This window comes from Temnothorax americanus, unplaced genomic scaffold, assembly GCF_048541705.1.
Source record: "Temnothorax americanus isolate GAGA-0224 unplaced genomic scaffold, ASM4854170v1 Scaffold11, whole genome shotgun sequence".
NCBI classification, from domain to species: domain Eukaryota; kingdom Metazoa; phylum Arthropoda; class Insecta; order Hymenoptera; family Formicidae; genus Temnothorax; species Temnothorax americanus.
In genome coordinates, this window is record NW_027509242.1 from 341,541 (window position 1) to 355,474 (window position 13,934).

Consider the following 13,934-nt stretch of genomic DNA (forward strand, 5'->3'; position numbering starts at 1 on the left):
TCGCACAGTTTTAGTACGGTTTAACGGTATACGGCACAGAAAAGTCCCCTTACAAACAATACAAACAAAGATGTGAAGAAGAAGGAGACGTCGTCGCTAGACGAATGTCAAAAATATTTGATTTCTCTTGTGCCTGGTGCAGAATGCAGTACACGTATCTCCGTAATAACCCAAGTACCGAACCAGATAAAGAGCGGCCGTGGCCGTGACGCCAGTGAGTGTCGCGGGTCGCCGGGTCGCGGAGGAGTAGCGTCGACTTTTCAGAACGGATACTGAAATATCAATTGAAATAGCAGCGAGAGACGAGAGACTTTGATGAATGGATGTCGAGCGTCGAGCACGCGCGTAACGCGCGCGCGCACGGTGAAACACGGTGAAAGGTGACTATTGGGTGAAACGAGAGCGACCGAGAGAAAAAAAAAGTTTATATCCTAGTCTAACTTAACCTCGCTTAATCTAACCTAACCTATCCTATATCAGATCAGGTCAATGATACCATTGATACCACAGACTCGGCAGACCGCAAGTGGGAGTCCGCAAGTTTATTGGAAAGATTAATACACAGTGATCTGAACGAAAAGACAAGCAAAGAAAAGCAAGGTGTTGGACGATTTGTCAAAAAACTCAAGAGCCTTTATAGTTGGAGGGGCCGATGGAAAACTCTTAAAACTCTACTATTCAACCGGAAGGATTGATTGGAATCGATAGAAATGCCAGATATCTCCCGAGACGAGAGAAGCAAAAGACGAGCGACGAATTTTGTGAATTTTGTTGCCCTTTCCAGATGACGTACTTTTCTTTTCTTTTCTAGTCTGACACGATTGTAAATAGGATACAGCTGTAATGGAGATATCTTTTCGAGTAGCGATTATTGGCGATTATCGAGAAATTGATACTCGTGAATTTCATATTGCACGTATAAATTCATTTGCTATCTATATGTAATATGCGATGAAATATTTTAGAGTAATACACATTGTATTATTCACACATTTATTTTACACACACACACACACACGCGCATTCTAAATAAATAAACAAAAATGTGCAATGTAATAATTAATTTTTTCAAATCAAATCCAATATTTACACAGTATGGTACAACCCCACCTCCTCCCGCACCCGCGTACAAAGGGGGGGGGGGTGCGCGCGCGCGCGCGAAATATCTCTTCGCTCCACGATACACCATTACGTTAGTCTTGAGTCGCTATTAAGAGCAACATGTTGGCCATGTTGAAAATATCAGTATCCGTTGTATTTGATAATTCTGCCAATTTTGTTACGACAACTTGCTCTTCCGAGGCACTTGTGTCCAAGCATAAAAAGAACGTTGCGCAATATACTATTGCTGCGCTTAAGAAAAGTATATTCGATTTCAAGGATATTAGCTTTCTGGTTACATGTTCCGCGTTTAAAACATCTTTGTGCGTGTAATATAAATGAAATTGCGAATATAATCTATCGTGCTGAAATTAAATGAGTACAAATGAGTTCGAGTGAGATACACGCACGCCGCGTATAACGCGTTATAAATTGTAAATTGCGCAAAGAAATAAATTACTTGAATATAAAAATGTCGCGTGTCCAAACCTTTAGGTAAGCCAAATCCAACAAATCTATCGAAGTGTTAACCATATTTGGCGTTTCCCCGAGACCTGTCGCCGCCAGAAGAATCTCGACGCAGCGCAGTGGAGTGTAAAGGGGCATTTTGAAGTCTACCGTTTTGATAACTTTAATTTCCGAAGAGGAAATCATACTCGGCGTATATTCGGACTCTTTGTCAATCAGATATAGGATATTGAGAATCTAGCAAAAGACAAGCGGCAGAAATTTATCTGTCAACATTTATCGCGATCCAAATCTCCAAGTCTTTTTTTTTTTAATTCCTCGCAAAACACATTATATCTTTCAATATACTTGCGATATTCCTAAAGCACTGGAATGAGAATCCATTTTGCACGCCAACTGAAAGCACGACATTAAATTTAACTTGGTTTGATTAGAGCTCTTGTCGCAAACTTTCAACCACGATGCCTCGGACGGATTATTCGCCATCTCAGTCTTGTAAATTTCCCAGAAGTGTTTATACATGAATCTGTCGTACAGTTGAACGGCCATATACTTGACGTTCGGCTCCAGCTCCAAGTATTCCGCTATCTTGAAGGCAGCTTTCACGGCAGATGCTGGAATTGCTTATTGTGTAATTTAAAATTATTATTGCAGATGTAGCGGAACGTTGTTCGGTATCTCTTGCTTCGTCGCACACGTACGCTCTTTCGTCGCTTACCTATAAATGGCACAGCAAAATCGGTTGCGTTGGCAATCTGCTCTTGCTCCTGTTTTTTCATAGTTTGCTGAAGATCCTCCACCCAATCGTAAATCAACGGTTCTACCGACAGGTTTAATGAAAATGCAATTGAAAATTGTACTTGTATAAACTTTCAAGTAATTTTTTATCTTTTGTAATTTTGGAACAGTTCCCCGCTCTGCTGTACGTCGCGTCCATATATATATATATACTTTGATTAAACCATATTTCACAAAAATATTCACATACGTATGTAATATATGGGCGTACGAGCGATATTTTCTAGATATAAACAAATATGTATATATGTATGCGTAGAATTATTGAAATTGTCTCAGATGGATAGATATAATTACCAATGTAAGCTGTATCTAGATCCATTCCAATCGCGTAATGGGAAAATATTTACATTTTACAAATTGATACGCGGCACGCGCCATTATGGGCGTCATAAAATATCACAAAATAGATTGGCACACTCTCGATGAGAAAAGAGAATTTCTGAAATTCACCGAAACTCGATGAATTTCGGAACGCATTCGATTTGTCCAATAGTCCAATAGGACAATCAGTTTTGCCGGAATGCAGCCAAGCTTGCACGAGCATATTGTTCGTCTTCAAATATGTACGTACACTTAACGCGACACGCGTGAAACGCCACCGGAGGGTCATCTGTCATCGAATCAAAGAAAAGGAGAAGAAAAAGAGCTACCGCGCGGCTACACCGTCGAAACGCGTAGTCTGAATTGCGTCTAGATCCAGACTGTAGAAATGTAATTTTCTAATCGCAACTTTATTGAGAAACATTTATACATAGAGCACAATACTCGGCTATGCTCTCTATTCCTCCGTTTCGTTTTCACTTGGCTTCCGCTTGGGACGCAGCTTCGCTTCTGGATACTTTTCAGTGAGAAAACTATTCAATGCCCCGTATTCCGCCATTAACTTTATCCTCGTTTCGTCAAAGTGCCTCGTTCGTTCCAGTTTTAACAATCTTGTTTTCCAAGATGGAAGTCTCGTATAGAATGGTGCAAATTTCTTTTTCTGCAATATTACTTTGCCACCCAAAACATATTGAGTAAAATCGAGGATCTCGTGAGACGTCACTTCTTCTGGCTTTCTAACTTGCGACGGCGAGGCAATCACTACCGGATAATTTCCGTTTTCCGACTTGAACTCAACCAAGTGCAATCGTTTTTCGTCCGCTAATTGTTGATACGATTTCTGCGAACGTATCTCATGTTATTTTCGGATTACCTTGTGGCATAACGCAATAACAAATGGCTTCAAATTATGGATTTGGCATTAAAGTAAAAGACCAAAGTCTATTATCTACACATTTTTACGTATCGAAAGTATTTGATTAATTAAACTAGAAATCCATCGTAAATTATTTGTAACTTAAATAACAATGCTTCATAATGCTTTAAATGAAAACCCAATCTGCTTGCTTCAAATCTATCGATCTAATATAGGTTAAAATTAAAGGAGAACGCGCTAGATATCTGGGAGAGTGTTGCGTTGGGCGTACTCCCAAGTGAGATACGTACCTGTTGTAACAAGCCAATAAAGAAAGCCTTTATGATATGCTGCAAACTCTTGGTACCTTCCACCTTGGCATGCATGTCCTTTATGCCAATTGCCTCGCAACATGCTCTTATCGCACGATGGCATACAAGCCCGTATCCTTGGTGCATTTTCTTTACGAACAATTTTGTATCTCCAAACTGTGTGAAAAAGTCGTGTAACACTGAAACAGAGCAAGATTATTAAAAGGAGGGAACGAGCGAGACGTAAGTCGTGCACGATCATATATATTACCGGTATGCTCCTTGTATCTAGGAATATACATCAATCTTTGACCCGCCCTATTCTTAGCTGTCTTCATGGCTGTTTTTTGTGCGGGTGCTTTCCCTAGTGCAAATCCAGCCAGGCCATTTCCATTACCCGTTACGACAAACATACTGATCTTACTCTTACGTCCTAAATTACCGGTCATACAATTTACGATTTTGCTTTCCAATACCCAAGTTTCAAAGCCGTCAAAGGTATCTGAAAGATAGACGTCGCGCCTGGTTTGTAATCTCGACGTTACTGGGATTATATAAAATATCAGAAAGAGAGTTGACAAAGAGTATTACGTTGAAATTATTTTGTAATTTGACCACGCAACCATTGGACAGTTACAACGAATAACGATAAGTAACGCTAACCTTCTCCAATGGGATCAGGTGGTCCAATCTTTCTGCCACCCATTTGGACACTCGTCCAACCACGTTCCAACGGCGATAATTTCATCCGCCTCGGCCCAGTTTTATAGCTTTGTCGTAGCTTGGCGAGCCTCTCCTCCCTCTCAGGATCCACAGACAGTTTTTGCTGTTGAACGAGTTCTCTTCCTCTGAATACAGGTGTATTGAGACCGGGAAATTGTATCGGAATTTTTCCCAAGCCAATAATCTGACCCTTGTTCAAATCTCTCTTTCTCGGTAAGCCTTTAGCTCTGCCTCTTTTCCTCCCTGCATTACTGACGCTCGTCACGCCTTTCCACAATTCGTCCGCAGATTCTGCGAAAGAGGAACGCGAAATGAGATGAAATACAAACAAAATACCACGACTCAGTTCTCTCTACGAGCATACGCATATTACGCCCACCAAAAAAACCTTACTTACTGTTGATGAAAAATGTTTTATTCCTCGTATCGCATACTAAAGGGATGTGCGTCTTTAACAAATGTAAACAATTGACGGTAAATAAATTACGTGCATCTGAAAAGATATTATAACCTCGTGTTAGCGAACGGTAGCAAATAAATTGAGCTGGCAAATTAATTTGGATTAGATATATTTGTCTGTAAACTATACGATACATTGTAAAAGATAACGATAACATTTCGTACCGTTGCTCATAGATGGAATATTTCTTGGCGAATTTCTCAAAAGTCCACAAATACGTAATATTCGAGTCGAGGTCATTTTTAAATATCGATCAATAGAGTGAATAGAGGACTATCTTCGACTTAATTCCCACAGCCCCAGAGCTGCGTTCTGCGTTCGAAAACACTTCACAACTCGGGTCCGCGCTCTCTCGTTCCTCGAGGAATTTCTAGGAAAGATTGGTATTTTCATGGAAATTACTAAATAATTTCTAGGAAATTACTAAACTGCTGCTCTCGCGCTGCTGCAGCATTTTCACTTCCCATGAAAACCCACCTATAGAAAATCGCTCCGAGCTCCGAGTGCGCGACACGGTGTAAGGTGTAAGTAATGGTGCAAATGGTGCAAAGTAATCAACAGAAATGAGAAACAGCTGCGGAAGAGCGGGCAAGAGCGAGTCCTGCGGTGCAGCCGGCAGGGTCTTGATTTGTCGATCAATTGTAGACATGTGTGGGCAGTGGGATTGTAGTCGGTTAATTTAAACATATGACAAATATTTAATTTTTCTATTTAGGATGTAGATTGTAGATATGCGTACCAATTAACCAATCGCCTAATGCGTTCTAATCACCGTTTACGCAGGATTTATTTCGTGAAAATTTCTTCTAGCCATTGATGAGATTTTAGGTTAGAACTTACAATCTATTTCCAGTAAACGCTACCCAACTATTATATTTTTTAATCGATACTCCTGCAACTTTGTTATATTTTATATTTATATTTTATATTGTGTTATATTATAATTATATTTATCTATAAAAATGTCTTGAATATTCTTGTAGACTTTCTATAGATTTTTCTGTTTTACGATTTAGATAGTATTTTATATTTTAGATCAGAAAAAAATAATCATGGAACGTGGAAAGACTGGGATTGGTAGAGCAGCAAAAAATAAAATTGCTCAGCATCCTTCCGACTTTTTTGTATTGGGAGCAAAGAGTTCACGAAGCGATAATTCTGATTCTAAAAGCCGACCAGGTGTTATCCATTCCAAACCAAGCGGCAGCTCTACATCCTCTGGTAAATAACTTGTCGCTTTGATACTCTCACAATTGCGCAAATTATTGTTCATCTGTTGTCACAAACCGTTTTGTAGGTAATGATCGGAAGAAGGAGGCTTCGTCTGGATCGTCGTTCATGTACGTTCCGCAGAAGAAACCTAAGTTAGCTCATGTCGGCTCTCATCAACGGCAGCCTTCTTCCACCGCGGAAGCATGGGAAGTTTTAGTTATAGACACCGATCCCGCAGACTTTGTGCCTATGGCACTTGAGGCTAATGACAATGACGAGGGTGACAAAGTTATCGGGATAATATGTGGCGCTGTTAAGACGCTGAAGAATCAGAGATGGAAGCCCGATACGTTACTTTATATGGGCTTATTGTATCTAGCAAAAATCCGCCCATCTATTTTCTCAAATGATTGCATCCTACACGCATTATCGTCCCTCCTAAGGAGGGATCAAAATAATCAAAATAGCTACAAGAGTAAAGTGAGTCCATTGGTTCCCGTACTCGCTGCGAATCTCTTGATGAAAGGTTTTCACGACAAGAAGAACTGGCCGGAAGTATTTGTGAAGGTTATTCATTTGCATTCTTTTATATTGCTTGTAGAATTTTGATATTTTAACTGACTTTTTTATTCTACAGCTGTACGTCGAGGATGCTCTCGGAGAGCGTGTATGGGTTGACCACGAAGAATGCAAGGGCTTTGTCGACAACATATTAACGGGTTTTAATACGAGACATCCACCCAGGTCTGTGTTACAGCCAGAATTCCCGGTACTAATGCAGCGGGATTGTCCAAGCCCATCTGTAGTGGATGATGAGGATCCGGCGACATCAACGACATTGTTGTCTGGGGATAAGGAGAAAATAGAGTTTCCAGTAGGCCCACGGTACGCCCATTGCGTGGAGAATATAGAATCGATAGTACTGGAAGCTGTAAAGGAGCAACTAAACAGACGTCAGGTTGAGACTATAACGAGAAATTTCTTGAAGCTGCTCTCCTCGGCATGTGGTTTTGTTGAAATTAGAAACATCGTTGTCCCGAGACTAGAGGTGTGGTTGCACAATCCTAAATTGATGAGACCCGCGCAGGAACTGCTCATTTACATTTGTTACAATTGCACGTCTCACACTCAAAGAGACGTCGAGGTCATAAGCCAACTGGTTAAGATGAGATTGAAAACGAAAGCTGTGATCAATCTGTACTTGAACGGCGTCAAAGAATTGATCGGATTGCATCCCGAGAATTTAGCTACCATATTGAAGCACACGATTTACAATGAATTATCGAATGCGCGTAATCCAAACAATATGCCTATGCTGGGTATAATGTTCCAGACCTTGCCCGAGCAAGCGGCAAAATTGCTCGCGGAGATCTTTAAAGATTTATTGATGAATCGCGAGGATTACTTGAGGCCATTACGCGCATTGCTCAGGGAAATTGTACGCGTATGTCGGCACGATATCAATCTGATCGCTTTCATTCGAACGTTAATGTCCCAACGACCGGACATAGCTCAAAAGTTGCTGACATTTGAATTTAAGGATCGTATGTTTATGTCGATAGTGGATTTACTGTGTCTGTGCATGCTTCTGGCGATAAGTCCGCAGGTAAAAGAAGCGGGGACACTGTCGCAACGTGCAGATAAAAAAGACGTAGTTCTGCTACGTCAATTTCAAAATCTCGTAGCCATGATACAGGACGAGACTGTGCTATGGCTAGAGGATTCGGCGCAGCAGATGTACGCCGTTGGACGAAACGAACTGTTGCACGCAATGCACAAGATCTTGCTCTTGGAGTCTCCCGAACATTATTATAAACTGGACAATTGGCCACCAGAGTCGGACAGAGTGTTCTACATACGACTTGTATCCGATGTTCCCCTGTTGCAAAATACGTTGTTGATATTGCTAAATATCGGTTTATCGAAGGTAAGTGAACGATAGGTTAGACTTATTGTTTGTAAAGCGATTCTGTTTAGAGATGGTTCTCATTCTATTTTTATTTATAGGACAACGGCATTACTCATTCGGAAACTTTGGATTTGGCTGATCAATTGATACGGCGAGCAGCGGCCAATTCAACGGAGAGTTTCCCGATGTTACAAATCGACAAAATGGATATAATCAAACTTATTTTTGAGCTTAGCATTTATCAACCACCGGGAACAATAAACATACCTGCTGGGTAAGTCTGCACTCTGCGCGTATATATTATCTTTATAGTTGATATGTACCGATATATAGTATACTATACGTTCGTTTTGTAGATACAGGCCACCAACATTGGCGATAGCTAATCTCTATTGGAAAGGATGGATAATGTTATTAATTTTGGCTGCTCATAATCCGTCCACAATTGGTGCACTAGGATGGAGGGATTACTCTATATTGAGGACACTGATGGAAATGTGTATTACAAAGTGAGTTTAACAAATATTGTAAATCATCTATAAATATTTTGGTCATATGACTAGCTCCGTGTTTTTAATAAAACATTCGTCTTGCAGTCATTTCTCGTATCCGCCGCCCACTATGGCCCTACCGGAGATCATAGAACAAGAACGTGCGAAGGAACTGCAGGTTGAAGCTATCGAGAAACAAGAGATATTGGAGTACGAAACGCATTTGGCCGCAGCGTCGACTGGAATCCAGCTATCCGAACAAAATAGTTTCCTGCTGTCGCAGTTGATTACCATGGCACCGACGGGAATTGCTAGAAGACCACCGTCAGCCGTGCTCGAACAGATACAGTCGTTGAATACGTCTCACAGACTAGGCCATCTGCTTTGTCGATCACGTAAACCGGACTTCCTGTTGGATATCATTCAGAGACAACAACAGAGCACATCGCAGAGTATGCCCTGGTTGGCAGACCTGGTGCAGAACAGCGAAGGTTCTCTGAGTCAATTACCGGTGCAGTGCCTCTGCGAATACTTGTTGTCAACTAGCCCACAGACGGTTGAAAAACAGCCCAGGCAGAAGCAGTTGTTGGCTCACCTTCAGACACTGCTAACCGATCCGAATCAAGATCAACAGCACGCTTTTGAGGTCTTGGAATATTTCTTAAGGAGATTGAGCAGCCAGCAGAGTGGTAGCCGCGTCCAAGCGATCACTGGACTTAAGATGGTTCTAGATTCGATACCCCTTGAGGATGAGAGTATGGACGTGGATGGAGAAAACGAAAAGTATGTTCTTAAAGGTACACCGAGAAAAGAAACTGTTAATAATACTTTAACAATATTTTAACTTTAACAATATATATATATTTTTTTCAGGGAGACCTGGCTTCTCCGAAAATTGCCGTCGATACCACACTTCTTATCTGTACGTTCACTGGTTTCCACAGCACTACGTGGCGCTTGTCAGGTTGAGAACAGTCCGGATCTTGTACATACTTATATATCGTATCTGGCTGTGCATACCGCCGACGATGATTTGCCCGACTTGACTGATTTAGCCAACGAGATCTCTCAATTGGTCGTTGAACGTAGCACCATTATCGCGGCCATTCTTCCTCAACCGGAAAGTGATAATCTGCAAGCCAAACAAACATTGCACTCCTTCATGGCAATCTTCTGTAACTATCTTGAGAAAGCTCGATCGCCTAGGGGGGAAGGTTACCAATGGTCTGAAAGTCAAGATCAGATTCTAGTTCAGTGGAGCAACGGCGAGGAGTGCACTATGCACATTTTGGTGGTGCATGCTATGATTATATTATTGACATACGATACGTCCGAGGATGATCCGTTGTTCAACAGTTTGCTGGAAACATGGTTTCCCTTAACGGAACCACCAAAGGCCTTTCTCGTGGACACTAGCGAGGAAGCGTTGCTTATACCTGATTGGCTCAAGTTACGAATGATCAGAAGTAACGTGCCTCGTTTAGTCGACGCAGCTTTAAAGGATCTTGAACCTCAGCAATTGGTACTTTTTATCCAAAGTTTTGGGATACCGGTATCGTCAATGAGCAAGCTGCTTCACACGCTTGACGCAGGTGTCCAGATCGATCCAAGTTCAGTTGGTGAAGCGGTTTTGGATAAAACATACATGGCACAACTAGTCGAGGTGCAACACCGAAGGGGTGCCACAGGTGGACTGGTGTTCGTTCAAGTATTGCAGTTGATCGAACCGCAATTGCCAGACGAGAGCGTTATGTCGATCGGGAGACTGCAGCAGCCATTGCCAGTCAGTGCCACGGTGCAAAAGCAGTCCGTTATACAATGCTCCGTGAAGACCGACGTGCCCCACTTGATAAACCGGATCTTCATCGAGAGTATTCCGATTAATCAGAAAATGGATGCTTATCGGCGTTTGCACAAGACCCTGGCGAAGGATCTGCAGAGATCGTGCGTAAAGGAGAGCGGCGCGGTTGTACTGGCGATACAGCACATATGTAGCGTTCTCAGCTCTATGCAAGTCAAGCAGTTCCTGGCCTCGCTTGTGCATATGCCGCAGTACTCTTGCACGTTGATGCGCGTGATACTTTTGCCGCTTAAGAAGCCGTTGACCGCGAAGCACGTGATCGAACTGGCGCGTAATATGTGTCTGAATTTGATATCGCTGATAGGCGACGTAAAAGCACCGGTTCTGTCGATCCTGCGGGATTTCGCTAACGTGCAGCTGACGAAAACACCGCAACGCGCGGAGCTGTCGATGCTAATGCAGAGCCGTGGCGAGAGCCCCGGCTCGATTCTGGAGGGCACGGATCCTGTGAATCTGGAACGTGTGGGCCGAAGATTGCTGGATCTTTGTCTGAAGCAGCAAAAAAACGACGTCCTAGTCGAGGCTATGGCAAGATTATTGGTCAGCGATAGTAACGAAGGCGCATTGAAACCTCGCACAGGTTTGCTGATCGATTGGCTGGCCTCCGTGGAACCCGAGCTGATCGGCACTTGTCCGAATCTCCAAATGAAGCTGCTATTCGGAAAGACGAAGGTGCACATTAACATTGACAAGAACGTCGTGAGCTCGCATTCCTGTAGACCTTACTTGTTAACGCTCTTGACGCACCGAGCAAGTTGGACCACTCTGTATAAATGTGTCGGGCACTTGTTAGACAAATGTGATGACGGGTGAGTAAAACGGAAATGAACACTCTTCTCTTCCGTTTCGTTACGTTTCTCCGTGTTCATGATATTCTCTGTTACAAATATAATTTTTTTCCTAAATCGATTTAATCAGCATATATTTTTTATAATTATATATATATTTATATTTGCGAATATATAATGTGTTTGTAGATACGACTCTACTGCTGTTCTGGACTTTTTATGGGCTTTGACATGCAATCCTAAGCTGTGGCAAGGCCGGGACAAGTTCACGCCGAAGCATTACGTTCCTGAGAATATTCTGCTGTTGGAAGAACGACAGCTACTTAATCTAGTGGCATATCTAGTGTCCGAAGCCGTTATTATCTGTAAAATGCAGAACAGAAATGCCGCTTTAGCGAGGATGGATATCAGGCTTGATCTACTGTTACATTGCATATCCACCGAAGACGGCCTGATTTCTAATGTGGTTAACTATTTAGCGGGACGTATGATGGATAATGCTAAGTACGAATTGTGCGCGCATATATATTTTGCAACACACGCGTTAACGCATATATTTGTTGCTTTAACGCATTCGAGTAAACGCGTGCATTTAACTTTCAGCGTAGACTCAGCGGATATGGCACATCAGTTTCTGTTGCATATGTACATGAAGATTCCGAAAGTCATTTGCTACCTCAACACCTTCGAAGCGAGCAAGTTCGTAAACGGTTCGAGGATACGCGCGTGGACGGGCTCGGTGCTCGATTGCATGAGCCACTCCTTGTTGACGGCTCTGGCGGCGACTCCGAGACAAAAGTCTTGGAATTCCAAGTCTCAGGAATTCGAACTCTGCGCGAGAAAAATGGCTGCGGTGCATCCTATATTGGTGTTGCGACAATTGCCAATGTTGGCGTCCTCCTTAATGGGAAGATGTTATCTTGATTTCGGTCAATTTAGATCCGGTCACCATTTAAACCTTTTCTCGCAAGTTATGGGTCTATTAGAACTATTGCAGCCGCATCTGTTTAACGAGCAACACGAAACTGCGTTGGAGAATACTTTGGAAAATTACTTTCAATGTTTTCAGGTATCACGCGTTGTCTATAATGACACTTTTTCGAACGATACGCGAGCACAGTATTAAGATAAAGTTTAAAGAAAAAAAAATGACTGATTTGAGGCAATAATATGTTACATATAAAGAAATAATTTAGTTTAAAAATTGCATTATGAAAAAAACCACTAAATTATTTACAATCTTTATTACGTACCATAAAATTTTCTCAAAGCATCTTGTTGTTTCTTGTCACCTCATCTTTTGACATTTAACTAAAACTATTCTAATATGTTTATGAATACGATTTTTTTTTACAGAATTATGGACATATAAAAGATCTCGTCTCCTTGCTGAACAGATTTGTGTCATTATTACAGTCATACATATCGCATGATCCACAACGAGCACTGAAATATCTTCAGAAACACGCACATGTTTTACAGTAAGTTATTTTTTATTTTTATGCACATTGCAACGTATTTACACCTGTGATATGTTTATATAGTGAGTTGCAGGTAAATTATTCTAACGTACCAGCTTTGAGAACACTCGTATCAGGGATACCGATACCAAGGGAAGGAGAAGATGTAGATGATATTTTAATCACCGTAACTCCTACACCATATCCCTCGGAACCCGCTATTCCGCAACACTGGCACGCGCTGCTGGCTACGCTCACCAAGCTGCACGGTGAAGGTATGAAAAATAACTTTATTAAAAATCTTCATTTTAATTATAATTAATAAAATTATTCAATTAATACAAAGCAAATAAATTTGTTTATCTTTCCGTATAAGCGACATCTATATAAACATTTAATCTTTAGTATGACAAATATTCTAATGATATAATACATAATACGAGAAAATGCGTTTAATGATCGTTCCATCCTCTGTAGATGTACTCAGTGCACTTCAAGAGATCGAGCACGTGTCGTCGCGAAAACCTTCAGTTTTGGAACCTATAACGGACAACATAGCCGAACTGCTTGTATCGCCACAGGGCAATATCAGAACGCTCGCTCACACGCTACTCGCTAGAGCATTGAAACATCGCCCCGCATCGAAAGCGAATATACTGTCCGCGTTTCAAAGATGCTTGGACAGTCACAGAGCAGATGTTCTTATGTCAGCTTTAGAAAAACTACCGGATATCGTGTTGTGCATGCAAGGTAAAAACGACTGCTGTAACAAACGGACTTATTTCATATCTAAGTATGATAATAAATTATATTATTAAACTCTCATAAATTCTCTTTTTCTCTTACATTTCAGAACATGCTTTACCGTTGATGCAGAGGGTGTTCAAGTTAGGGGTAAATTCAAGCGTCAATACGATACCTTACATCACTAAGACTATCGCTCTTTTAAATACACAGCAAGGTTGTTAATATGTTAGTCTCGTAGTTTTGTAAATATTACGCATAATATACGCCGAAGACTTTTTTACAATTAAAATAGAACGGCGGAAGATCTTTTACCTCTTTCCTTCCAATATGTTTAAAAACTATAAGAAAGGATCATTTATATTATAAAATATTAGTAATTTAATTCGTTAAATATAAATAAGAACAAAATTTTGTGTATTATTTTT

General features: G+C 41.2%; 3 protein-coding genes and 1 long non-coding RNA gene across 9 annotated transcripts; 2 read left to right on the forward strand and 2 right to left on the reverse strand.

The window, feature by feature from the left end:
- Nucleotide 1: 1 nt before the first annotated feature.
- Nucleotides 2–1,163, forward strand: LOC143905949 (uncharacterized). The gene is made up of 2 exons (XR_013259392.1): nucleotides 2–380; nucleotides 481–1,163. It is a non-coding gene; the product is annotated as an uncharacterized LOC143905949 (long non-coding RNA).
- On the reverse strand, nucleotides 793–2,937 carry LOC143905900 (cyclin N-terminal domain-containing protein 1). Of its 3 annotated transcripts, none has more exons than XM_077421562.1 (5): nucleotides 2,665–2,937; nucleotides 2,288–2,389; nucleotides 1,918–2,183; nucleotides 1,591–1,806; nucleotides 793–1,466 (listed from the first exon to the last, which is right to left on the reverse strand). In XM_077421562.1, the coding sequence occupies exons 1-5, from the start codon at nucleotides 2,687–2,689 to the stop codon at nucleotides 1,194–1,196; spliced, it is 882 nt and encodes a 293-aa protein (XP_077277688.1). In that variant the 5' UTR covers nucleotides 2,690–2,937; the 3' UTR covers nucleotides 793–1,193. The 3 variants fall into 3 exon arrangements, with proteins under 3 accessions (XP_077277688.1, XP_077277684.1, XP_077277690.1); XM_077421558.1 differs by having other exon boundaries at nucleotides 1,918–2,192; XM_077421564.1 differs by having other exon boundaries at nucleotides 1,261–1,466; nucleotides 1,562–1,806; nucleotides 1,918–2,192.
- A 145-nt stretch (nucleotides 2,938–3,082) lies between these two features.
- Nucleotides 3,083–5,365, reverse strand: Mrps5 (mitochondrial ribosomal protein S5). The gene is made up of 6 exons (XM_077421535.1): nucleotides 5,206–5,365; nucleotides 4,979–5,074; nucleotides 4,522–4,872; nucleotides 4,130–4,360; nucleotides 3,859–4,058; nucleotides 3,083–3,532 (listed from the first exon to the last, which is right to left on the reverse strand). Exons 1-6 carry the CDS (start codon nucleotides 5,279–5,281, stop codon nucleotides 3,149–3,151), a joined length of 1,338 nt encoding a protein of 445 aa, XP_077277661.1. The 5' UTR covers nucleotides 5,282–5,365; the 3' UTR covers nucleotides 3,083–3,148.
- A 225-nt stretch (nucleotides 5,366–5,590) lies between these two features.
- On the forward strand, nucleotides 5,591–13,917 carry Ints1 (integrator complex subunit 1). Of its 4 annotated transcripts, XM_077420638.1 has the most exons (14): nucleotides 5,597–5,869; nucleotides 6,077–6,262; nucleotides 6,339–6,820; nucleotides 6,891–8,180; nucleotides 8,261–8,436; nucleotides 8,519–8,671; nucleotides 8,759–9,436; nucleotides 9,527–11,323; nucleotides 11,492–11,806; nucleotides 11,906–12,371; nucleotides 12,659–12,783; nucleotides 12,847–13,037; nucleotides 13,240–13,512; nucleotides 13,616–13,917. In XM_077420638.1, the coding sequence occupies exons 2-14, from the start codon at nucleotides 6,094–6,096 to the stop codon at nucleotides 13,729–13,731; spliced, it is 6,231 nt and encodes a 2,076-aa protein (XP_077276764.1). In that variant the 5' UTR covers nucleotides 5,597–5,869; nucleotides 6,077–6,093; the 3' UTR covers nucleotides 13,732–13,917. The 4 variants fall into 4 exon arrangements, with proteins under 4 accessions (XP_077276782.1, XP_077276791.1, XP_077276773.1 ...); XM_077420647.1 differs by lacking the exons at nucleotides 13,240–13,512; nucleotides 13,616–13,917 and having other exon boundaries at nucleotides 5,593–5,869; nucleotides 12,857–13,032; XM_077420656.1 differs by lacking the exons at nucleotides 12,659–12,783; nucleotides 12,847–13,037; nucleotides 13,240–13,512; nucleotides 13,616–13,917 and having other exon boundaries at nucleotides 5,591–5,869; nucleotides 11,492–11,815; nucleotides 11,911–12,365.
- The last annotated feature ends 17 nt before the right edge of the window (nucleotides 13,918–13,934 follow it).